Raw genomic sequence first — 26,958 nt, 5'->3', positions numbered from 1 at the left:
TGACAGCTATTTCAGACTTTCACAGTTCTTTTTCTTACAGCTGTATGCAGTCTTAAATTTGGGGAAAGCCTGCTTTGGGGGTGAATTCCCTACACAATGCCCCAGATGAAAGTTCTGACTTTGGTTGTTATGACCCAATTTTCTCCAATTCTACAAACATGCACCAGGCTTCATTTTGTCAGTGGATTTGAGGAATAGTCACCTTGATGATGATTATCAATGCCTCCTGTTAATCCTCCTGGCCATACTCCCTTGCTTTAGTGCTAAAGTATCTTCATTCCTCCTAAGGAAACTAATTAGGAAGCTCAGCTTTACTCTACCCACGTAGGAGTCATGCAGTGTGACACTGAAGCATGACCAATGAACATCCCTCTCAAAGCACCTCACCCTCCTCTGGGTGTTGGTTTGAATAAACAAATAATGATTGCTTCCTAGAAGCGTCTGACAGACTATTGCCACTGTGAGGTAACTGGCTGAAAGCAGGAAAGGCAGGACTTCTGTCTACCACACCCTAAGTTGTCATGTACTTGGAACTCTCTTAATGCTCCTGCAGCCTTTGAAGACAAGTCAAAGGTCCCATTTCTGTAGCCCAAACTCCACAGGTATGTTATTATGAGAAGTACATTACCACAATATGAGAAATAACTCCCACAAAACTGGCTGTCCTGCACAAAATTATTTTCTTTTAAAATCCTTAAATATTCACAGTGTATTCACATAACTCCAGGTTAAATATCAACCAATTTCTTGCTGTACTATTGGAAGCTGCCTGACAGATTAAGGAAATAGAAAACTTCTATAGGCCTAAGGCACCTGCTGTCTGCCTTTTGACATATTTTTCCAGCATTACTTTTATAAAGGGGAGCCAGAAATTACAGTATCTGAGCATTCAGCTCAGTATGGTGGAGCATTTTGTGTTGGCCAAACGTGGAGATCTGTCTGATTGTCCAACCAGTCCACTGAAAACCTTGAGTAGTCTCTGGACAGGGTTACTATTTCCCACAGCACTGAGTCAAATTCATCTCAGTTTAATTCTAGCTGAGAGAAGGCCTGACTATAGGTGCTTAGCTTCGCACCTGGGTTTTGGGAAAATCCCAAAATTTCAGAATCCTATTACAACACTTTTGGTCCTTTAAGATGTTCTAAGGACTATATTCATATAAATGGAAATGTATTATAAAGAGATACATTATTATTAAAATAAATTCTATAAATAATTTGAGCTGCTCTGTCTCATCCCTTAAATATAACATCACTTTAAACAGATTTGCATTTGTTTTGTTGGGTTTTTTTCCATTTTGAAGTCTAGCACTCTTCAATAAGCATTATCTTTTATGGAAAGCAAAAAAAAAGCAATAAACTGAAAACAAGCCTCTAAGCCCCTTCTTTCTCAAGCTGCCCAATGTTGTCCTGCTTCATGACTTTTGTCCTCTGATTTCCCATGTGATTAGCTTAAGCAATCGTTAAAGAACTAAATCTTATGAAGAACTACCATTAAAATAAAGCACTCACCTTGAAAAGTAGTTGCTTGAAAGTAGTTGCCTGATTAGACTACATGTCTGAAGCTCATAAAATCAAGTTGACAATGTGATCTTTGGAAATGCAGATGTGTTGCAGGATGGCACTATAGGGTTTTTTAACAGTATTTTCACTTTCCTAGACAAAGACAGCACTGTGTTCCAGACCTCATATGTTGAAGGCATAAAAAAACCAAAAAAACAAACAAAAAAAAAAAAAACCACAAAAAACCCCAAAAAACCCCCAAAAAACCCCAAAAAACCCCCAAAAAACCCCAAAAAACCCCCAAAAAACCCCAAAAAACCCCCAAAAAACCCCAAAAAACCCCCAAAAAACCCCAAAAAACCCCCAAAAAACCCCAAAAAACCCCCAAAAAAAAAAAAACAAAACAGTGAAATCATTTCAGTTTACTTTCAAAATTTTTAACATAACATACACTTTCCAATTTCATATGTAAAATCATGGTTTGACCTAAGGCAAGTCTAAGACTGTGCTCCGTAGAGTAACATGAGGAAGCTTTTATTCCCTTCCTCTTAAAACCTGTGGGAGACACTGATTGTATCATGAGAAAATAGAAAGCCTATCTAACAAGAGACTGAACAGTATGGTCTCTTATACATACAAGCATTCACATTTTGCTGGACTGAAATATCAAGACTTTTGGCTACAGAAGGAATTGAATGATTGATAGGAGTATTGAACAAGGCATTAAAATTAGTGAATATCTCTATCTGAACTTAAAACAAATAAAAAGATAGGAAAAAAAAAAACCAAGCTAGCAAACACTAATCTAAATGACCTTACTTAGATATTCAAAGTAAGATATTCCACAAGCTCTAAATCTCACCCAAAGTATGGACAGCACAGGGCTGAAGAATACAGAGAAATGGAGGAAGACTACAGAGATACTATTCAACACTATAGGGAGTAAATTCATCTGACCAAAGCCCAGCTAATGTCCAAACGGAGGAACACTTTGAAGGAAAACAAAAGGCCTTCTTTTTTAAATATGTTAACTTGAAAAGAAGAACCAGAGATAATATTGGTCCATTACTTGCTTAGGTCAGTCACCTCAAAACCAGGCTGCAGACAAAGCAGAGGTGTTTATTGCCTTTTTACCTGAATCTTTAACATCAGTGAGTCCTAAACTCTCTTTTGCAAAGCTGTGATTAGGAAAATTATAAACTCGCAGCTAACTCTGAGCTTGAGACTTGCTGCTCCAGCTGGATGCATATAAATTTATGTGGTCTAATGGGACATACCGCAGTGTACTGAAAAACCTGGCTAATGTTATTGCAGAAACTCTCCCCATTACTTTCACAACAGTGTTTGGAGTCTGGAGAGGTCCCAGTCAACTGGAAGCATAACAAATATTCTTACTTTCAAGTGTAGGAAGGAAGATTCTGGTAATTACAGGCCTGTAAGTCTCACTTCAGTGACTGGCAAAATTATGAATAAATTTATTCTGAGAGTTAGTGAAAAATACCTGAGACACAATACAATCATTAGTTATAACCAGCACTGGTTCATGAAGGGGAAAGTCCAGCTTCACTAAATTAATTTCCTTTTATGAAAAAGTCACTCATCTAGTTGTCCAAGGAAAGGCAGTAATGTGGGTTCTTTGATTTTAACAAAGCTTTTGATACTGTCTCTCACAGAATCCTTCTGGATGAAATGTCCAGCAGACAGCTACTAAAGTTCATTATACACTGGGTGAGCAATTGGTTGACTCAAAGTATTACAGTAAATGGGGTCATATCAGGCTGGCAGCCAATCACCAGTGGGGTTCCCCAGGGCTCAATTTTAGGCCAGTGCTCTTTGGTGTTATTTTATAAATTATCTGGGTGTGGGCATTAAATGTATATTAAGGAAGTTTGCCAGTTATACTAAAGTAGGAGGAACTGCTAATCCCTCAAGGGTAGAGAGAATTTACAGAAAGATGGAGATAAATTAGAGATAGGAATCACTAACTACTGCATGAAATTTAACAAGTGTCAGATTCTCAGCCTGGGACAAAGTAATCCTGGTTATATATAATTGGTGGATGAGACACTGAAGAGAAGCACCAAAGAAAGACATCTATGCAATGACAAGTTGGATATGAGTCAACAACATGCACTGGCAGTCAAAAGAGACAGATGTGTCCTGGGGTGCATCAAGCACAGCACCATCGACTGGTCAAGGAAGGTGACTGTTCTGCTCTACAGTGCACTGGTGCAGCCCATCTCAAGACCTGCTTGTAGACATGGGTGCCTAGGTACAAGGCTATCAAACTATTAGAGTGTGTCCAGAGGAGGGTGACCAAGGTGCTGAACGACCTCGAGGATAAGGCATTTAAGAGCAGCTGAGATCACTTTGTTCACTATGGAAAAGGGAAGGTTGAGGGCTGTCCTTATCAGAGACTACAGGTTCCTCACAGTGGCAGTGGAGGAGGTTACCCTGTTACTTTGGTGACCAGTAACGAAACACGAGGAAATGGAATGAAGATTCATCAGGGGAAATTCATACTGAACATTAGGAAAGTGTTCTTTATCAAGAGTGGATGGTCACTGAAAAAGGTTTCCCAGGGAACTGGTCACAGCACCAAGCCTGTCAGAGTCCAAGGAGTGCCTGGATGATGCCTTTAATCATAGGGTTTAGGTTTAGGTAGTTCTACAAGTAGCAGGGCATTGGATTAGATGATCTTTACAGACCCCTTATAAGTTAGGACACTTCATTACTCTAAAATGAAGACAGAATATCTGTCCCACGGGATGAAAATGGAATTTACATACTGTTTGCTGGTTTTGTTTACTTAAAGAGGAACCTGTTTCCTTGAAACACTTACTAGTTTAGCAAAATTGGTAACCTTGAAGATTTAACAAGGTGACTGAAACAGAGGCATATCTTTTAATCTTTGTAATTCAAAAGTATACCTAGTGACTTGCTAGCAGCTATACTAATGCAAGGCCAGTGGGAGGTAAGAATCAGGCCATCAGATGGGAAAACATAAATTCATGAATGCATAGAGTACATTACACAGCTTACTATCTGAATGTTGTTTGTAAATTGTTATTAAAAAGAACTTATTTTCATTATGTTTAGATTATTCTGAGTAGGATTTGGGGAAGTTTTTTATCACTGAAAAACCTTTTTTCAAACTAGCATGAATTCTTTGTATTATTTCTTTTCTATTTTCATTTTTAAAAGCTTGATCATTCAGGTCATCTGAAATATTTAAAGAAAAAATAGTATTTCAGAATTTTTCTTAGGTTTCTTCAAACAGAAAGTCTGAATACAGTTGAATCATGATTTTTTTTATAGGATGCTTCTTGTAGAACAAAGGAGTTCTACAGTTCAATGTCATAACAACAGTCATGAAAACTTAAAATTTTACTTAACAAGGTGTTCATAGCTCAGAGAGGAAGAACTTCAGTGTGATCCCCACTAATTTACAGAAGGACATAAATCAACATTAACATGAGATTATATAGAAGCTAGTCTGTAAATATCAATATATCAAAACAGAAATGCAGGAAATATTTGGGGGTGGTGGCAGTAAGAAGGAAGATCCATATTTGGAAGTGGCTGGGTTTGGCTTTATTTTCTGAGAAGAATATTAATACCATTTTTGTCATATGAACCAAACATATATGACAAACATGAAATAAATAAATGACTTTTCATATGTGTCTCACACAGTATTTCCAGATGGTTATAGTGAGAAGGGTCCTGGTCTAAAATCAATGCATCTTTAAGATATCACATACATCTGCAGATTTTTTTTCCTTGACTACACTAAACCCTTGCAAAGGTCCCTGATAATAAATCTTAGATTTTAAAGTACAGATTAAATTACTTCACCAAAAGCATCCAGTTTGCTGTAAAAACATTTTTTTCTCCCAAGTTCACTGCACCATACTTTGTGATTCTAGGTGTTATAGAGGACCTGACACCTAGAGTGGCTGGCCTTGCTTTCTCAACCCCCTTGACATGTGTCAGCCACAGATGTGGCTATTCATACTTTAGTGCCTGAAATGTTTTTCAGTGCCATGGGACAAGGAGCATCGTGGGAGAAGGAGCAACAGGACACTACTATCTGCACTACTATCCAGCACTACTATCTGCACAGCCTTGCTGGGCCTTGCTATCAGTTGGAGTAACTGACTCAGCTTGCAAGCTTTGCTTCTTAACGAGAAGGAACAAAAAAAAAAATAATAGAAATACTATGAGGAAAGCACTTGCCTGCAATAAAATCTGATGAGTGGGAATACCATTCACACTGCACTCACACTCCTATCCCTTGTGAGGAGGGATGACTTTTTTTCTCATTTTTCTTTTTTTACATTTTATTTTATTTTATTTTATTTTATTTTATTTTATTTTATTTTATTTTATTTTATTCATTTTTCTATCCCTTCCCTTCCCTTCCCTTCCCTTCCCTTCCCTGTTTTTATCTTTTTTTTTTAGTTTGTTTCTCTTTTTTACTTTTTCGCCTGTTGCCTTTCCTTTCGCCTCTTATCTCCCCCTCCCTGGCTGTCCCCGAGGGACGCGGTGTTCCCGAGCCCAGCGGGCCGGGCGGCGCGGTCCCCGCCGTTCGGGGGCGCCCCGGGGCCGCGGGCGTGCGGCGCCTCAGCGTACGGGCACGGCGGTGGGAGGGCCGCGCCGCGCCTCTTCCACCTGCCCGCGGCTTTAAAGTTGCAGCCGGGCGGGACGCGGGATGACTCGGGTCGCGCTGTGCCGGCCGCCGCTCCTGGGGCGCGTCGCGGTCTCGCACACCAAGCGGGGCCGTTTTTCTCCATCGGCCCCGCCCGGCCGCTGTTGCCTTTCCCGGGCGGCCGGGGAACGGGCGCCAAGGGCCGGTGCGCCCGGGAGATGCCCATGCCCGCCGCGGGTCCCCCGCGCGGCGCATCCGCCGTCCCCGGCGCTGCCGCGGTTCTCCGCGCCTCCGCGCCCCGGCAGCGGCCGGGCGGCCGCGGGTAGTGCCGTCGCTGCCTCGTCGCCCCTGCAGGGCGAGCCATGGAGCCCGGCGCCCCGCCTGACCTCCGCGACGTCGAGCAGAAGCTGGGGCGCAAAGTGCCCGAGAGCCTGGCGCGGCCCCTGCGCGGGGAGGAGCTCCCGGCCCGCCCCGCCGCCGCGGCCCCCGGGCCGCGTCGCCGCCGCGCTGCCGCACTGGCCCGTCTGGAAACGAAACTTCAGCTCCTGAGGCAGGAGATGGTGAGTAGCCGGGCGCCGGCCGCAGCCCTTCCGCACCTCCGCCTCCCGCTCGGCAGCCCCGGCGGCGGCCCGGGAAGGGACTGCGCTGCCTGCGCCCTGCCGGCCGGCCAGCCGCGGGAAGGAGGTGTTGCCTGCCCTCGGAGCAGCGGCTGCCGCGCATCCCTCCCGGTGGGGCCGGGCGGCAGCGAGCGCTCTGCTGCCGGCTGGGAGAGCAAGAGGCCGCTCGTCGGTGCCTCGTAGAGCGAGGCACTTGTCGGCTCTTTTCCTCGCAGCGGGGCAGTTCGTCAGGGCCTCGTAGTTGGCTTCTGTTCCTGTCAGCTCCTTAGAAGTACTGAAAGCTGGTCTACCAATAAAAGAAATTATGCACTATCCCGTTGTTGTAATTGCATTTTCTGCATCGTACCTGTTTTCTGCTCATGGCTAACACCTAAAGACACACAGGATATTTTCAGGCTGGGAATTTACCTGGAATTCAGGAACTTGATTGATGGACTTTAGTCGTCAGAGACTTAATTAGTTTCAAACAGGCTGCAGATGATGAAGAGTAATTCTTGAAAAAACAACTATTTCTACCTTGGTTGAATGGTATATTTTCTTCTGTCAGTGATCTGTGATAGGACTATGTTGTATTTCAGATCTTCTAACTTGTTTACTATCTTAGTGCAGGTGCTTGTCCTACTTTGTGTGTCACCATCTCAATAAATTTATTTTGCCATAAAATGATGCCATAAAACTGGCTTATTTTTTTCTAAGAAAAACCAAAAGGAAACTTTGCAAGCAAATGGAAGTGATTAGTGAACACTCAGCAGATATGATCTTGATAATGCAGGGCACCTCAATATGTGAGCATAGATAGCTTCCACTTTTATTAGTGGGTGTTATGTAAAGTCCTGAAAGACGCTTTTTAGTAGCAGTTCTTTCCATAGCTCCTGTCACTAAGCCTATTTGAAAATTTGGTGGGGTTGGGATGGGGTTTTTTTTTGGCAATGTGTTGAGATAACTTTATGCAACAATCTTGGAACTCAGCCATTTACAGCCAATAAATCAATATTCTATGTGAACAAGTTCAGTGCCATGCCACAAGCCCCTCTGCAGTGCTACATATAGTTACATAGTTGTGTGGGTTTGTAAGGGTTTATAAATAATAAGCGTGCTGGGCAAAAAGGGGAAGAGAATGGATATTCTGAGAATTAATAGCCAAGATGATAATGTTAATCTTGAGGTGTAATTTACAAATTACACCTGCTGTTGTATGGCTTCATATTATTTAAGAGATCTCCACAAATCAAATTTTCAGTGTGTTCTGTGGAGATCATTTAGCCACCTTTCAGTACCTAGACTGGGCCAAACAAGAAAGCTGGGGAGAGGGACTTTTGACAGCAGCATGGAGTGACAGGATGAGGGGAACACCTAGAACTGGAAGAGGGTAGATACAGAGATGTTGGGAAGGAGTTGTTTACTCAAAGGGTAGTGGGGCAATGGGACAGGGGCACTGCCTCAGAGACATTGTGGGTGCCTTTCTGCTTGTCATTTGAAGGTGCCCCTGCCTGTGGCATGGAGGTTGAAACTAGATCTTTAATGTCACTTCCAACCGAAGCTATTCTGTGATTCTATTATTTTAGGTAACGATCACTGGGAATTTCAGTTTTAATGTTGAGTAAGACACTGTCTGCTTATCGCGTGCTTATTTTTTAATTTTAAGCTTGCATGATTGTTATACAGTGACCTGCAGGTAGCTTAGCAGGTAGCTTAGCTTAGCATCCATGTATGGGATGTCAGACTGCAAAGGAAGCAAATAAGATAGCCAGAGTTTTTGACAGAACATGACTGTTCATGTAAAGACAACTAGGCCTATTAAGGGAGGCAATTCACCTGAGTGAATTGCCCATATCACCTTTTCCTTTCAAGCTGGTCTCTTCACTTACTTCACACTTGCAAATTTCATGTCACACTTTCTTTTGCCTCTTCTTCCTCCCTGCATCTAGTTTCTCTCTTTTCTCTCCCTGCCATAGGCACAAACATGTTTTAGTCCCTCTCCTGTTTTTTGTCACTTCAATGACTGACTGACTTTTCTTATCTGAACTAATTTCTCATGCTGAGTAAGAGGAGTTAAGTTACAGTGCTCTTACCAATTCTGGTTTGTATATGCCCATTAAATCACCAGTGACTAACTGTGAAGTATTGGTACCCTGTCTATACTTTTCCCAGCTCTCAGCTGTCTTCTGTAATCAGAGTGTGAAAGTGAACTACCTTCCTGGATTTTTTTTCTCTAGTCTCTGGCATCTTCAGGATTTTCCTCAACCCTAAGGGCTTCTTCAGCTTCTTAATCTGTCACTTTCACCTCTGCAGTTTTCTTAGTGGACATATTTTATAAAGTTAAGAACAATATCAGGTAAAAATTGTGGTTTCTTTCTATGTTTCTTTCCTCTTTTTTACTGCATGTAATTTCTAAAATGGAGCTAAACCAACTATTTTCTTATTTCACGTCTCTTTCTAATGCATTCTTCTTTGGCTTTGTTGCAAAGCATAGGAGGTCTTGGACAGGTAGAAAAGTAGTCTCTAGCTGCTGCAGTAGTAAACATGCAAAAAATGGAAACAACTAGAAAACCAAGTGTCATGCATTCACCTTCCTTTTTTGAATTATACAGTAATGGCAGCTTCTACAGCTTACTCAGTGAATTTTGGATAGACCTACCTCTGCTTTTGTTATTTGCTGATTCCAGACTTAAGCAAACTCAACTTTTATATAAACATATAAAACCCAAGGTTATTCAGGTCCTTTTCTAGTGGCGTATAAAAAAAGACAATGTTTGACTTGGAAATGTTGGGTTTGACTGTGAGCTGCAGTACCTCACAAATAGGTGGGGTGTATGTGGCAGCTGTCTGGGTAAAGGACTTGAGGCTTTCCCTTGCTGCTTCAGATTCTTTTGCAGTTCAAAATGGTTCTTTTTACTCGTATTTCTTGAAATATGAATCTGCTTAACCAGGTTTACTTACCTTTTCTTATCCTCCGTTTTCCCGTGAAGGCCATGATGGAGACTACATTGGATCCTGAAAACCTTTGATTTATAAGGCCATAACTTAGAAAACAAGCAAGATATAATTGCCAGCATGAGTCAAAACACTGTGCTCTGGTCAAACTTGGGTGGAATGAATACCTCCCACTATCTGACCTTTGATTCAGTATGAAATTTGTCACTGTTAAAATCTTTCTTCCTATGGTATTTTAGGTGGAATTTTCCACTGGGGAGTTGAACATAAGCCTTTATACCTGCAGCCTTTTTTCTAGTGTACCATGGTCCTAAGGATGCCATTCAACACATGCACCTTCACTGCAGTAAATAATCTGTGAGTCTCATTCTGCAGCCTGAAATTATACTGCTTTTAAAACCTCATTTCTCCTTCACAAGTTCTGGGGTTACTCAAAGGGAGATTTTCTTTAACACTTAAAGAAAGAGATTGGGTGGGTTTCTTTCCCTTTTAATTCAGAAGTTTCCGAAATCAACTCTTCAATTCCTATTTGCAAGCTAGAAATTTAAACACAGTAGCCTGCATTACATACAAACATGTAAAAAATGTTTTACATAAAAATATTTAAGGCAGAAAAGATAAGCTGTGTCTTGGAAGCGAGGGATGGATGGCAATGCTGGGACTTTTAATGAGATTCCTTCTAGTGAACACTGTTAAGAATCAAATTTTGTTATTGCGTCTGATCATCCCGGTGGGTATACTGAGTGTAGCAATTTTTAGACTGAAGGATAAATAATCCTATTTTCAAGGAGCTGAGCATGCTAAAACCGTTTAAAATAGAGGAATATTCCTCATGCTGACTCATTAGTTGAGTTTTCTTCTGCTTTGTTCTCCTAGTTCAATTTTAGTATAGCTATTTTTTAAAGGCAATTAACATTGATCCCTGACAAAATGGAACTGGAATTAAGGCAAATGTGATCATTACAATGGCAATCCTTCTTGGTGTTTTCGATGGTTTGTTTTGTCTTGTTTTCTTTATGCTTTTTTTATTGGTTTTGGGTTGTTGGTTTTTTTTAACCATCCCTAGCACATTAATGAAGGTTCAGGTTGGAGGACAGAGTTGTTGTAACCCTATTCTACCAGCTCTAAAGAGTCAGACAAACTTAGTATTTGCTCAGATTTATTAAATCCACAGTTGTGGAGGATCTGCATTTATTAGTTTCTTTGAAGGACTGATTGTACAACTGTGATTGAAATATCTCTTTAACACATACTGTAGGTGCAGGCTGCTACGTTTACTATTTTGTGTGATAACATCAGTTGTCTTAACTGAAGCCAAGAACTGGCTTCAGTGTGTCTTGTCAGCAATGCAAAGCTGTGTATCAGATGCTGGTTTTCAATAGATTAATTGTAATTTTTGATTAAAAACTTGACAGAAGATAAAATCTTAAATATACAATTACTATGCAGGTGAGTTAGATTAACCTTTGTTTCTTAATGAGCTGTTATTCAGTGAATCCCTGAAGTGATGTTCTTAGACAAAAAAAAGGCATACAGAAATAGAAATTAACTTGTTTCCCCAGGTCCTCCTGACACTTACTGAAAAAGGGGTAAATCCTGTATCTTGCTAGCAAGTTCTCTCCATATCCTCCAATTCGCATGATGTAGTAGAGGAGTTTGTAATTTTTGCATATAATGCAGATTGGGCAGTGATCAGAACAGTGACTCACAGTTAAAACGGTGTTGTAGATTAATCCTTAGGGATCAAATCCTTAGGGAAAAAATGCAGCTTAATTACAGCATCAGTACTTTGCCAAGTTTTCCATCTTTTCAGATGATCTCTGGTAGGATGAGTTGACCAAGGTTATTTAAATTAATGCATATTTTAATTAATGCATATGTTTAGACTGGCAAATCTCACTCAGTGCCTGGCAGAAGGATTTGAATTGTAGAACATCTCAATGTTGTACTCAGAGTTTATGTCTGTTCTTACTCAGCTTTAGCTGCTGCATGGCCAAGAGTCCACGAAACCTTACTGGTAGCTAGGCAAGCAGCATCAATGTGAGATACTTCAGTATACATGCATCTGTCTGGTGTGAATCATCACAGCAGCATCAGGGATACTGTCTAACTTCCAGTTAGACTGCCCATTTACTGTGGGACTTTTGCCTGCTTTTTTTTCGGAGAATATGTATTATAATTTCATTATTCCTTCCTGACTGCTTTTTCAAGAGTAGAAGAACCATTGAAGAAGAACCATTGGTTTTTGAAATCTGATTCCTGACAATTTGTAATGAAACTACGTGAATACTAAACCACTTCTGCACAGAGTTGTACAGTTTATGATAACTTTTAGCAAATAGATTATAACCTTTTTGATGAAATCATCATACCAGCATGGCTTTCATAGAATAGCCTGGGGTGGAAGGGCTTTTTCATAATGGGACTTCAGAAGACCATCTGGTTTTACCTACAGAAGAAAAGGGAATCTGTGTGACTTTGTCAGTCACCCTGTCTATCTTGAAAACCTCAGCCGTGTAACGGGGGAGGTTGATTACCTTCAATCATTCTCATGATTGATTGCCTTCTCTGAAAAAAGTTGAGTTCATATTAAGGTGAAACTTTTCCTGGTCCTGTTTGTATCAGCCCAAATTACTGGAATGCTGTGAAGAGATACTCCTATCCCCAAGATTTCTCTAGGGAGAAAAGACCTACCTCCTTAAGTCTTTCCTCCTATGGCATATTTTCCAGCCCTTTGGTCATTGTAATTTTGTGTGCATGCTTTCTTTTATGTGGTTACTTATGGCAACAACAAATTAAAATGATCTTTTGTTTATGAGCATGAAAAACTTGAAATGCACAATACCAAATATATATATAAAGCAGAGGTGATCACCAGCAAGTGCATTTCTACTCTTCAATACTTTCTTTTTGCTAACAGTAAGTAGTAAAATAATGGATTTTATATTCAGGTTTTAAAGGTTACTAGATTATTTGTCTGTTCTCTACTCTCATGGTCAACACCTAGAAAACTTTCTACAGTGAATGTCTTTATTTTCCATGTGTTTCATTTCTGTCCATGAATGTCCATTCCATGTCCTCCTCCTGGAAGGGAGGCTGGTTACTGGAATCTGAAGCAAATGAAGTTCCAGGAGTGAAAAGACAGAGGATCTGAGCTGTTGAAAAGCAATTGGAATTCAATTAAATTAAGTGCAATTTCTCTGATGGATTTAACTTGCATTTATAAACATGGAAGTTATGCTCTACTATATGTTAGCAGTTCTAAAACTGCTAACAGTTTTCTAAAACAGTTAGCAGGTTCTCAGTTTACTGTTTGTAAAGATGAAGAGTTCTGATCCTAAAATTACAAGACAGTCTCATAATGAAAGGGAAACTTTCTTGTTGTGAAGACAGACTCATAGCCTTTGCTATCCAGCCTTACTCCCATAAATGTGGCTTCTAATTATAAGCTTTTCCCCATGATGGAAATGTTTGTGGTAAGTAACTGGAATCAGCTCTAACCTGGAGGGTGACCAAAATAAGTGACCAAAACACATCGAGAGGGCCCATAAGCCATCTTGTATTACATCTTTGAAAGATGTAAACAACATAATTCAAAAGAGTTTTCAAATCTAGAAGAATATTGGGATGGTCATTTATTTCACAGGTCACTTGTTCTGTGTTTCAGTGCTGAGTCCCTCTGGTGCCTGCCTGCAGATGAGTGTGTGGAATAAAATAAGGAACCCCCTGTTTGAAGTAGCTCTCAAGGAGGTTTCTCTTCTTCCGTAGAAGAAAATAAGGAAGGGCACTAGAGAGTATATATATGTCAGGTATATAAGTATATAAAGTCAACTACTCTGTTTTGTCAGGATATGCAAACTTGCCTACAGCTTCCATAAACATGGAAAAGAGCATACTGGCACACCAATGCAGCCCTGGTCTCAGCAATGCAATTTTTGTCTATCCCCACCAACCTAGCCATTCTTAACACTTACAGTTTGTCAAGAGAATAGTATGGCACATTTCTTAATTAAATGTAACCACAAATTAAGTAAACTGCCAGAGCAGTTATCTGAATATTTCATTTGCCATGCTGTACAATAAACTCCTCTCAATGTAGTATGGCCCTGCTGGGTGCAGTGCCAGATGAAGTGAAAGCATTTAGTGACTTTAAAGCAGTAGTAAATTGCTATTTAACTACTGGGGTTTTCAGATTCTATAAACATTTCACTGGCATAATTTTTCATTTTGTTTGCTGCTGTTAGATAACAGCTGCATTCATGACTCAAATTCTTCCAGAAGAAGCATTCTGCATTCTGGTTTAGCTGTGAACCCTGTCTCTTTATAGGTACAGAAGGAAACACAACTAAGAACTATAATGCAACAAGTGTTTCCAAGCTCACGCATTTTTACCCCAAGGCAGAAAAAAATAGAACAGCTTGGTTGCTTTGTATTTTGCTATTTTTTTCCCCTTTTCCTACAGGATTTCCATTGGTTTAAATTGTTGTATTTCAGATAGCTGCATTGCTTTTTTTAGCTCAGACACTTGCTTATGAGCTACAGCAAACACTGGGCATTACTTTCTTAACATCAGTTTAAAAGACTTTTTAATTTAAAAACTTCAGACTCAGACCTTGATCCTTCCAATAATTATAAATTACAAGGAAAAAACAGTCCTGACACCAGGGAGGAAGCTATGAAGTGTTTGTATGGAAGGAGGTGGCTATTGTTTAGCCGCCTCTTTAGAAAACTAGTGAAAATTGTGTAGACAGGCCTCTACTCAGCCCTGGTAAGGCCATATCTGGTGTGCTGTGTGGGGATCCACTTTGGGCTTTCCAGTTTAATACAAGGAACTGCTGGAGAGCTGGTCCAGCAGACAGCTATAAAGGTGAGTAGGGTCTGAAGCATCATCTCTCTTATGAGGAAAGCCTGAAGAAACTGGGGCTGTTTAGTCTGGAGAAGAGACAGATGAACAGGGATCTCGCCAATGTGTACAAATATCTTAAGGGTGGCTGTGAAGAAGGTGGGACCAGACTCTTCACTGGTGCCCAGTGACAGGATAAGAGACAATGAGCACAAACAGAAATACAGGAGGTTCAATCCAAATACAAGGAAAAGCTTTTTTACTTTGAGGGTTAATGAGCATTGGAACAGGCTGCCCAGAGAGGTTGTAGAGTCTGCCTCTCTTTAAATTTTTAAAACCTGCCTGGACTGGATCCAGTTGAACTTGCCTTAGCAGTGATGTGGCATTAGATTAGGGGTTCTTTCCAACTCCAACTCTCCCATGATTCTCTGATTCTGAATATCTAGTGTTCTTCCTGGAGTGAGATTAATATGTACATTTATAAGTGTGCCTGGAGAAGACCCGTTCCAGCCATACTGAAAGGCTGGAACAGTGTTTGGTACCTAATACAGACCATTTTCTTTGTTAGATGAAGGCAAATGGTGCATGTTTAGAACAAAGTGCTTAATAAAAAAACAATGACAATGTAGGGGGTTTTGGTTGGTTTTTAGTGTTGAAGAATCATTTTCATGGGTAGGAAGGTTTTCCTCACTAATGGGATTTAGATGGGCTTGCATAAAAACATGACAACTTGGAGAAGTCATTCAAGCAGTCATTGTAAACTTTAGGCTATTTTTCTAGTCTTCTTGAAACTATACAACTATGAGAGGAGCAAATATGAAGGCAGAATAATTTTTACAGGACTTTTCCTGTTCTGTGACTTCAACTACATTTTGCCTTCACAGAGCTATTTCAACCACTGTGACTGTTAATGGCTTGTCCACATGTCTTGGCAGAACTGTGCAGTGTGCTGACATATTTTTATTTCAAGTGGTGTTGTGTGGCAGGGTCCTAGTGTTACAGGGTTTGTGGCAGAAAATTGTAAATCCTGCTACAGCAGAGAGAGGAGAAAGCCTCTTTGCAAGAGAAGATCATTACTATTAGCATACCAAAGTAATAGTGATGTTCTTCAAAGGCCTGTGGAATTTACATCCTCCTTTGTTACCACCTGCCATTGGTTGCTGTGACTGAGCTAGGGAAATTAAGGCAGGTTGCTGTTTTCCCTGTAGCCAGATGAGGTAGCCATCTGTGATTATAACTTCATAGAGCTGCTTAGGCATTCACCAGTGCAGAGCATCACTCCACCCATTTCAGACAAGAAGGCAAATGCAACCAAAGCAACACTATGATCTTTAATGTTTTGTAATTTCTTTCCTTCATTTTTATTAATTTGTACTCTGGTGAATTTTAATAACAAAATTACTTCAGAAAAGCTCTTACTAGCTCTTTTTGAACACAACAAAACTTCTCTAGTCCAAATCTGCTGTGTTTTCCTTGACTAGTTCTCTCTTTTCCCAGGTTGCCTTTGATTATTCAGAAAGGCCATATTTCTCTTTTCCTAGCCATGTTTTGCAATCTTATTTTTCCTCCCCAGCTAGCTTAGTAGCTGATACTTCCTTGTAGAAGAAGAAATGAGAAAATTAAGCAATGACCTTGATTCCTTCTAAAGCTACTCATACTGATAACTTCATTGACAGCTATGATTAATATTCTTTACTGAACTAGAATCACATCACAATGCCCCAGTGCTCTTCTATGTAGAAATCTTTGCTAAGAACAGGTTTAAGTATAAAAAGAGTGTATAAAAGTATATGCCTTGCAGTTTATGGTTCGTGACTGGTTACTCTTACTACCTTCTCACATCCTTGCCTGGAAGCATAAGATGTGTGTTTGTTTAATTGTTGATATTCATTGATAATCACACCTTGTGACCTGTGGAATTTAATTGCTGTGGTCTGTACTGTAGGAAACAAACGGGTCTGTGGGTTTTTGAGCCAAAACGGCTCAAAAGTTGCAGCTGGTATAGTACTCAACAGCCTGCTTAGCTCATGGTGCTGGCCAATTTCAGTATTTCAGCTTGCTAGAAATGGTTGTAGCCTGTATGCTCCTTGATTTTTATTCTCCAGATCCCAGATGCAGGTTAGCTGCTAGCTGTTTGGTACCTTCTTAGTGGATGAGAAAAAACTAAATTACTTAATTTTTTTGTAGATACCTGGAGGTTTAAAAGGGTGTTTTTGTTCAAAAGACTCAAAATGGGCATTTTGATGTTATCTAAAGACCTCAAACTTGCTAGTACTTTCAGAGAGATGTAAAGACTGTGTGGGGACCATATTTTAGGAGAAGGGCGATTACAGCACTGAGGAGATTTGAATGAGGAAAAATTAAGCTGAATTGAAAGACATGGAACTTCAAATAGGTCACAAAGTGAACATAAACAAAACAAAACAAAATCCCTTATTTTTTATGATACTAACTAATTTTTATTCAAAAATTTAGCATAGGAACTTAACACTCATAATGTTTTAATAGGGGAACAATCTCAGTTATCAGCAAATCAGTTTCTAGGACTACTAAAGCATTTTTAGGAGCACATATGATGATTTGTAATACCAAGGCTCTCTTGAACTTCTTTTTTATTCTTATCCAGATAAACGTTCAGTAAATAGGACTACAGGTTGCCTTTACTACAGATTTGATTGCTAGATTAAAAATATGGTTTCAAAAGGAACCAGAATTCTTTTAAACAGAATTCCATTTTGAATTCTGGGGAGATTCAGGCAAAGATTTTTTTTTTTAAATTGTATGTGTCCCTCCAGTGGTATTGTGAAAGTAGACTTGAATTTCAAGAGATTTCAGAGAGATTAGTATTGTTGAGTCTCAGTTGTGATTTAATGAAATTAGCTGGGTGTTTTGGTGACATTTTTATAGGTTTGGTTGTTGGTTTTTTGGGGTTTTTTTGGTGTGGGTTTTTTTTTCGGTTTTTTTTTTTTTTTGGTTTGGTTTTGGTTTTTTTTTATGTTTTGAAATGTTTTCAAACTTTGTTGTTATCTCTATAAAGGCAATATTTTCAAACTTTGCATAACCTGTTAACAAACCCTATTATCTTTTATTTTAGTTATATGCTTTTGAGTATATTTCCACAGTGCCAGTATTAAAAGTAATTCATTTTGAATGGATGAACAGGTATGGAGTGGTTATCATATTTTTCATTTTTTTGCTTAGTGTTTCTAAGACTATGTTTTGGTCAGGACAGACATAAATAAGGCAGAGAGTGAAATCCAATGAACAAAAAAATAAATTAGATATGTTCTGCAGCCTCAGTGCTCTCTCATGTTGGACAGAAGACGCATGCAGTCCTGCATTGTGGCTGGTGTCCAGAACACTTCATAATGATGCTGTGATCGTCCATCTGTTGTAACACTTTCTGACACCCACAGCCAAATGTTACAGCTTCATATTGACCTGAGTGTTTCCAATGGAGTTATCTTGTCTGTCAACAAATGTGGGTCCATATTATGGATTGTTGTGGACATGTTCACCTTTGTCATAGTAGATACATTTCTAAGGTCAGATGATGCTTTTTTGACAGTAATTTGAGATATTTGGAAACATTCAGTAAAACCTTCCAGCAGCATTAGAAGTTTTTCCTCTTCACAAGTCCCTACATTTTCTCACTGCTTTCTTTCAACTAAACTTTAAAAGAATCAGGATTTTCCTTTTATACTTTTTATCCTTCTGTGATGGGATGTTTCTCTCTTTGAATTCTGTGCTACTTCCATTTATTTAAAGAGCTTATTTAACATTTGTTTTATTTGGACAGGAGGTGATGAAATAAGAACCTAACTAATTAACTTTTTTTTTCCTTCTACATGCTCTCAATTTTATGTTGTGTTTCCTTTTGACAGTCATTGTCGTATCTACTTAGGAGATACTTAAATAGCTTCGTCTTTTTCACAGCAAAATTAAGATATGGCCAAAAAACTGAAGCAAACAAATAAAAATATACTTCCCCCCCGGGAATTTTTTTTATTACACTTAAGGATGCAAGATACCTCAAACACTATAATGTTAAAAGAAAAAAATATATCCTACTGATCAAATGATGCATCCTAATCACTGGTGTGTTACTATCAAAGGTATTAATGCTCTTGGCAGGCTGCCCACGCATACTCCCCAGGGCAAGGATCATGCGTGTTTCAAGGCAGTGAAAAAAGGCCTTGAGATTCACCTTTTCTATTTTTTCAGGGATAATATGACTAAACAATTGCACAGCTTGGTGGTATGTATTTTCCTGTTGAGTAAGGGAAACAATTAGTATGCATAAAATTAAAGTATTAAAATAGGGAAATGTGAATTGCCAATACTGTAATTTCTTGTATCAGATGATGGCCATATTAGCATAATATTTTGTTCATATATTTGCAAGATACGTCCTTGAAACCTGCTCATTGAGTTATTTGCTCTCATTGCCTACTGAACTAACTTGCTCTCTCATGAAGTTGCTCTGCTTCCTAATTATTCTGGTGTATTCTCCTACATTATTCCAGTGGTGGCTCAGACCTGACCTGCCCACTTCCTTGCTTTAGCTAATGGATTGGTAAGCTCTCCTTACAGTAAAATATTTTTGTGGCTGATGTGGAATCACAAGGTTTCTCTTTCTCCTTCCTAATTAAAACTGGCCATGCTCAGAGCTGTGTTATGGCTGCCAAATTTTACAGACAGACCTGTGGAAACATTTATTGCGAGGATTTGGTGAAGGATTGCAGTGGAAATGCAGGAACTTGAAGCAGGACAATGACAAGGCTACAGCCTCTAGCCTAGTAGTAGAGCCTCTAGTTTAAAGTAGCTAAGGGTGCAGACAGGAACTGGAAACTCAATGAATACTCAATTTATGAGCAGCTGGGAGTGCTACAATTGTAATGAATGCTACCTAAAAAATCTGATATTAGGGTTTCAGCAAATTTGGAATCTTCAAGAGATGCAAGGTTATAAACAATTTCTAGAGTACTTCTAGCAAAAGAAGTAAAAAAATTAAGTGATAAAAACTTCTGTGGTCTGCCAGAATATTTTTATTTTGACTCATTTATGGAAGTACAGCTGAGAAAGGTCAGTGTAACTTATTATTCACTTTGCAGAAAGAAGGTAGATCAGTGAACCATAACTGCAAATCAACAATAGATCACAGAAATTTAGCTTTTGTATATATATGTAGCTTTTTTTATGTGATCCCTTATTGTCTGAAGTTTACCACAAGCCTAAAAATCAGAAGAAAATAAATGGGAAGATGATACAGCAATACATTATAACACAAGTCCATGCTAAAAGAAACAAGATGCAGAAAAAGCTGTTGATCTGCATTTATCACTGTTGACTGAAATTTAATTTAACTAGCTCAGTGTGAGGTAAATCACAGTCAGAGACAGAAGGCATAATGATGAACATTGCAGCACCTACCTTGACTCCAACAGTCTCATCCTCTTCCAGGCTTTGGTCCACATCTCCATTGTTTTGAGAGAACTTACATAGAGTTTCAGTCAGGTTTGAATTATTGTAGTGTCTGAATTTACCACAGTTAGTTGGCTTTGCTGTGGAGCGCATGTGGCACATTCCCACAATTAGTTACTGTTCCTCCAGTCCATAGAAATTCCTCCAGTTAAGGACAGTAAACTTGTCTTCTTACTCTCTGTCAAGTAAAACTCCCTTCATTTTTAACAGGAAGCACTGAAGATTGAGAGAAGTTCAAATTCAGAAGTTAGCCTAGGTATTTTGATTTTTTTCATCTTGATCCTGAAATACCGTTGCCTAAAGCAGCATAATTATATGAAGAAACCAATGCAAACACCTTGAATCAGTGGGACAATTTAGAAGCAGGCAAGAAGTTTAAAGACATGCACATGCATATGTTTTAATTTAAGTAGGATGTAGCTCCTGCACAGCCTATTAATCATCCTGTGTGTTAAAGGAGCAGACGTTATTTATGATTTTATTTTATTTTATTTTAGGCATATTAAATGGGAAAAAAAAGAGCCTGTTTGGCTCACTGATGTTGAGAAGCTGTTGTAGTATCACTTTCAGCTTGCTCACCTTCAAATGGCATGCTTCATGCTTGAGATGGTATCTTATAAGCAAATCCTGTGTGTGTCTCCAGACTTATCCCTGTTGTAGACATGTTAACTTGGTGACTCCAGTTAAGTAACACTTGAATTCACATATTCTGAATTTTGGATTTTGAATACGTTTCTTATGGTATTTTAGCTTGTTATGGTCTCACAGAATTAGTCAGTGAGGCTTTATTAACCAGTTTTTCATCCTTATATATCTTCTTACTACATTTGTATCTTGATAAGACTTGAGTAATGGCCAACCACTGTTTTGTTTTCCTCACTCTCACCTTTTGCCTCTTAAATTAATTTCCTTAGTTACTTTAAAACTTGTTATTCAGTGTTTGTAATAGTAAAAGTAACACCAGGAGAAAATGAAGTAAGGTTAGCTTTTTTCAGAAGAGACATCTCAGAATGCAAAACAAATTATTATTTGGACATTGATTGTTAGATTTTTTTTTAAATTGCATCTGGAATTAATTGATGGAATTTACTATTTTATGAAAAGCTGAGGTAATCCCCCTTTCAAAACTTAAAGGGGAGGTAGACGTAGCTGGCAAGCTCTTCATCCTGAATGGTAAGGGAAATAGAAGAAATTGAACAGGAAAGCAGAAACCTATCTCTGATACATCCTAGGAAATGGAAGCAATAGTAGCATTAATACTCCTGAACCATAGTGGTTATGCACACCTATTTATTGTGGAAATGTTCTACGGGTATGAATTTCTGTTTGTAAAAAGTGTGATGGAGATGGGTGTGGTAGTGCTTAGCACCAGATGGAATTGGCTGCAGTTAATTTCATCTAACCTCTCCCCAGGTTTGTTACCTTCTGCAAGACTTCCCAGGCCTGAACCTCTGAGGGGCTTTCCCAGGAGTACTGTACTCTGCTACTGTTTCCATCCACTTCCACTTACCAAGGAATTTGTGTCCAAACTCAAGATGTTATAGAACACAGATTCCAGAGCAGCTAACTCTAGATTCATTTTGAAATTCTGTGCAGAGCAGAGCTTCTGATCTGACTGACTTAAATAGCTCCCTGAATCCATTAAGTTGTAAATACAAGATTTTGTCTGTTGTGAGGACTTACTTCACTGTACTCTGGCTAAAAGACTTATCCTGAAAAAAACACTTTATTATTTAGGTTCCCTCACTTCTTTTCCTTTTACTAGCAGACTCTTTACAGCACAGAACATAAAAGTGTTGAGAAGAAATTAAACTAAAATAATTTAAATGAACTTAGGGATATATTTTCTTCAAACCATGTTTTATGGTTGCCATTAATATCCCTGCAGAGTTCTCATAATTAGAAGGAGCAGCATGTGAATCCAGGAATTTAAACAAAAGTAATCTGCAGAAAGAATATGGAGTTTCAAACAGCTTTCACAGCTTGGAAGGGTATATTTAACAGTCATTTTAGATTTGCCATTTCTGGAGGGGAAGGTGACCCCCTGTGTTTGGAACTGACTGGAAGCTATGTCTGCAGGACATGCAGCAGCAAAACACAAGGCTGTTTTGCCGAAATCATGACTACATGACTGATCCAAAAGCCAAGTGATCAATGCGCTACTTTGGGTGACTGCCAGGAAGCGATAATTGTCTTTGTTAGCATTCCTGGTCACTAAGAGTTTTATTCTAAAAGCAATTGTAGTCAATCTTTCTCTAAAATGCTGAATTATATTACAAAATAGCATGAATATTTGTGTGTCTGCATATATACGTACACAAAAGCCCTTATGTTTGTATGTGTATCAATTCTCTTGAACAAATTATGAGAGTGTTGTTATTACAGAAGACCAAAAGAAAGGAAGAAATATTTTGTTAGAATGACAAGTATGAGAGGGAGGCACAGGCAGGTGTTTAGTCTAGCTCTTCCTTCCAGATTTAAGTTCTGGTTCTTTCTGAATGCTATTCTGTGCACTTACACTACCAGAATGTGTTACTTGAAAGATGCTGTCACTTTAATTTCATTATTTTCTTTTGCTGTGACTAGTTCTTAATCTTAAACATTTAGTAACGTTCCTTTATCAGCACTATTGCAAATATACAGAGCAAGACTAAGCAAAAATATATAAAAGTTAACCTGTAACAGAAAATTAGTTTTTTGCTCTCTTGTAGTTTTTTTTATACACCATAAGTTTTTGCTGAGAACTGATCCATAATAACACAAACCTTCCCTGTGGTGGTCTTATGCTCTAGCTTTGACTTAAGGGACAGCTATAAAAACTGTTCTGAAAAGCTTGTATTAGCTATGATGTGCTGTTTAGATTGTTCCTGAAATGCACCTGTTACTGTGCATAACAAATGCAGCTGTCAAGTATGGTGAGATTTTATTGTGTTTAGTCCTGTTAGCTGAACCATCTTGGACTGACTTGTTTACTCCAAAAACACTCCAACTTGTATATGCCAACAACTTCCAAGATAAATGGGTTGTAGCTACGTAAGTGAGTAAAACTCATATGATTTTGTCTGTGCTAAAGCACATAAGGGGCAAAAAATGTCATTTTGACATTTTTGTGTAATTGAACAGATGATGAGGTAACCATATTAAAAAAAGATGACACTTGTTAAACTACTTTTTAATATTTGTTTTAGGAAAAGCACACTCTTGGTATGGGAGATGTGGAATGATGTGGTAGCTAGGAGGAGGACAATTCTAGTATTCAGGAATGCAAAGAATTGCTTCCAGTAAGGGTATTCCACAAAAATGCTGAAGCTGTTGCTGTATTTAGAGAAAAAAAAATTATTTCCTTTGAACTGAATCTGAAATATATGAGATGTCTAAAAGGGACTGTTTCATTTTGTTTCATTTGAGTCATGTTGGTGCTGGTTCTGTTAAACATTTCCTTAATCAGCCTTTTGGGAAACTTGTCTCTGAGCATGTTTATATTCAGCAAGTTGCTGAAGTCTTGCATTTGAGTAGTTGGATAATTTACTGCTTTCATGACAGCCTTGTTGCCGAGCAAATGGTTTATAGTCATTTATTGGTTAGAGTGGAGGAATTGGCTTGGGCAGGAGAACTACAAAATGGTCAATCTGTTTTCATAACCTCACTTCTCAAACAATGATAGATGGGCAATATTGTTAAAACTATGAATGGTAGGTAGAGCTGTTTTGCACAGTACCAGGTTAGCTGTGTTAAATCTTGTGATACTGGATTGGGAATAATTCAGAAATCATTCTGGGGACTGGGAAAGGAAACTGGAAATACATGTGACGGTTACACAGGCAGTCTGTTATTAGCAAAGCTTGAAATGTCTTTGCATTGGGTTGTCCCTGACCACTAAATAAGCATGCACCAGCTGCTCACTCATTCCTCTCTCCTCTTCGAGTGGGATCAGGGGAGAGAATTGGAAGAACAAAAGTGAGAAAAACTTAGATTGTAATAAAGACAGGTTAAAAATTAAGGAAATAAATTAAATTAACAAGTGATGAAAAGTCAGTGACACATCTCCCACCAGTAGACCAAGCCAACCCCTAAGCAACAGCTGTATAGGAAAGATTAAATGCACAGGTTTTATTGCTGGGCACAACACTGTATGGCAAGAAATTACTGTTTGATGAGTTCTGGTCAACTGTCCTATTTCTGTCCACTCCACACATCTCTCTCAGTACTAGTCTACCTGCTGAGGGTGCAGAGTGAAAAAACAGAAAAGGCCTTGATTGCACTCCCTGCTCAGCAAGAGCTGAAACACTGGAATGCTACTGACATGATTTAGTCAGAGATACAGAGAACAAAACAACAGCTGCTAGGAAGAGTCCTAGCTGGATCCACTACAATCTTCTTCAGTATCTAAGAGAATAAAAATACATTAAAATAATTTTTGAACAACTGTACCAGGTCAGGGAAATTTGAGATACTGAGAAGATGGCATTTGAGTATGGAAAGGATCATGTTCAGATTATACTCTTGGCAAAACAAGATACAGTCTTTGCTTCCTGAGAATAGTCATTCTGTTCCAGTCCATTGTGTATGAACCATACAGGTGCTCTTTTTCTGTACAATTGTGGACTTGGAGAATTGTATAAAATATCTATTGTCTGATGTGATAGATCTTACTTGTTTTTTTCTTTATTTTTCTGTTGAATGAAGACTTTCAAATTTTCAATATGGCACATAAAACAGGGTCACAGATTATTTTTTCCAGTATCTATGATATTTTAGATGAAGAGAAGAAAGCAATGAATATAAGCCTTAGGTCTCACCTTTATTTGTCAGCTGAAGTGACTTAAAAATGTTTTATATAGTTTGCCTCTTCGGGCATTAAGCCATCCATTAGGATGGCTAACTCAAATATGTCTGTGAAATGCAACACTTTAATATTCCACTATGCATTCCTATTAACACTTCTGTGTGCTTGCATCAACCACCACAACTAAGTGAGAAAGTAAGAGTTTGTTCTTAATGTCCACTTTTTATTTAGTTAGCTGTGGCAAATGCTTGCTCCATGCCTATAACACGTGGTTGACTCTGAACTTCATCACCTTCTTCTGATATAGGTTTAAATAATTGAAAGTTACAGTTTCAATAAGCGAAATATTTCAACTCTCAGACATTTATATAGCAGATTTTAGTGTCCACTCAAGAGTAGTGAGTAAAAGTTAAATATCCACAAGCTTTTTTCCAAATTATGCACATCTGAAAATTTTACATTGCCCAAGTAGCCATAGTGAGGATAACTTGGGGTGAGTGCCTAGATATCTGTAGCTGTAAGTAACGTAGAGTAATGGTAAATAGGAATGGCATTGTGTCTTGCTTCTCTGATTAGTGAAAGGATATCACCAGGAGTTGTCATAGCAGCTGTGTTTCTCATCTAAATGGCGTTGCAACAGTGCGGATACAAGTTTTGCCATTGACTATCAGTCCTGTTAATGGAGTGTTTCGGGGGGCTGACTAGGTTCCCACTTGACCTTTATTGAAAGTATTAGTATAGGTATACTTTTGGGGCTTTTTGTTTGTTTGCTTGTGGGGTTTTTTACTAGTTACTGAAATAGATTTGTCCTAGATAGGAAAGTTGGATATTTTTGCGTGTGTGTGTGTGTGTGTGTGTGTGTTTTATTTTAGCCCATTCAAGCTCTTTGGCTTGATTATGAAAAGAGTAATTTGTAAAATCACTTTTGCCTTGTAGGTTAATCTCCGAGCCACTGATGTGAAGCTTATGCGCCAGCTCCTACTCATCAATGAAAGTATTGAATCAGTCAAGTGGATGATTGAAGAGAAAGCCATTGCCAGCAGAGGCAGCAGTTTGAGTGGAAGCCTGTGCAGCTTGCTAGAAAGTCAGGAGACATCCCTCCATGGCAGCTGTAACAGTTTACAAGACTGTAGTGATGGACTGGATGGAATATCAGTGGGGAGTTATTTGGACACCTTAGTAGATGATGTCCCTGGTCACCAAACCCCTTCAGATACGGACAAATTCAGTGATTCTTCTGTCACGGAGGACTCACAGTCTCTGCATAAGCATCCCAAAATTGATTCTGATGAGTACTACTGTTTTGGTTAATAAGAACAAGTTCCAGTGGGACACAAATGCACTTGTACTTATCCTTTTTCTTTGCTGCTATTTTATTTCATGTGCAAAACCCCCAAAGTCCTATTGGAAGGAGAATATAATATGATACTTCAATTCTATTGCATAACTTTTCTATTGCTTCTAATGCATTTCCTCCTTGATGGTTTGGGCTTGTCTCATCCTCCTCCTCCTCCTCCTCCTCCTCACATTTTCTTAATTTATTGTCACAAATTTTTTTTGTTTTTTTACCGTGCTGTATTTACAAGTCTATAGAAGTGATCAAGGAAAAGCTTTATCTTTAAAATGAAACATTAGAGAATGAGTAACAATTTGGTATTTGTTGTTAATAAAACATCTTCTGATAAATATATATTGTCATACATTTTCTTTACTACCATGTCTGGCCTTTCCAAAGACACTGTTTTTATTAAGCCTTAAATCTGAATCTTGAAAATACCTCTACAAAATAATTTTCATTTTCTAAGCTGTGAAATTTGATTCTGTTAAGCTGTCTTCATTTGAAACATAAAGTATTCTGAACTTTTCTGTGTGGGGTTTCTTTCATTTTGCAATGTTCTCTTGTCTCTTGCCTAATTTTAATATTAAATTCTGATTCTGTTTTGTTGTTGTTGTTGTTGTTGTTGTTTTTGGTTTGTTTTTTTTTTTAATTTAGCAGTGTTACCCTGCTGTCTTTTCCTTTCCTGTTTTACAAGTAAGAGTTTGCCTTAACTTTTTTGTGCCTACTAGTGCAATTGAGAGTTGCAGCTAATCAGATATATTGGAAGTAGCTGAGAAGTAAAACAGTAACTGTTCCATGTAG

General features: G+C 38.7%; 1 protein-coding gene across 1 annotated transcript; it reads left to right on the top strand.

Moving 5' to 3' along the window:
- The first annotated feature begins 6,227 nt into the window (after positions 1-6,227).
- LURAP1L (leucine rich adaptor protein 1 like) lies at positions 6,228-26,628 on the top strand. Its single transcript, XM_041419744.1, has 2 exons — positions 6,228-6,714; positions 25,755-26,628. The coding sequence occupies exons 1-2, from the start codon at positions 6,517-6,519 to the stop codon at positions 26,127-26,129; spliced, it is 573 nt and encodes a 190-aa protein (XP_041275678.1). The 5' UTR covers positions 6,228-6,516; the 3' UTR covers positions 26,130-26,628.
- Positions 26,629-26,958: the final 330 nt, after the last annotated feature.

The sequence above is a fragment of the Onychostruthus taczanowskii genome, unplaced genomic scaffold (assembly GCF_017590055.1).
Source record: "Onychostruthus taczanowskii isolate IOZ18803 unplaced genomic scaffold, ASM1759005v1 scaffold109, whole genome shotgun sequence".
Taxonomy (NCBI): domain Eukaryota; kingdom Metazoa; phylum Chordata; class Aves; order Passeriformes; family Passeridae; genus Onychostruthus; species Onychostruthus taczanowskii.
The sequence above is the reverse complement of the archived record's forward strand: the minus strand, read 5'-3'. Positions and strand labels throughout refer to the sequence as shown.

What these genes read in the sequence shown, in the direction of transcription:
- LURAP1L (XM_041419744.1), top strand. Translation starts at nt 6,517, where the DNA reads ATGGAGCCCGGCGCCCCGCCTGACCTCCGCGACGTCGAGCAGAAGCTG. An exon ending in AGCTCCTGAGGCAGGAGATG is followed by an intron (nt 6,715 to 25,754) that starts GTGAGTAGCCGG and finishes TTTGCCTTGTAG; the next exon opens with GTTAATCTCCGAGCCACTGA.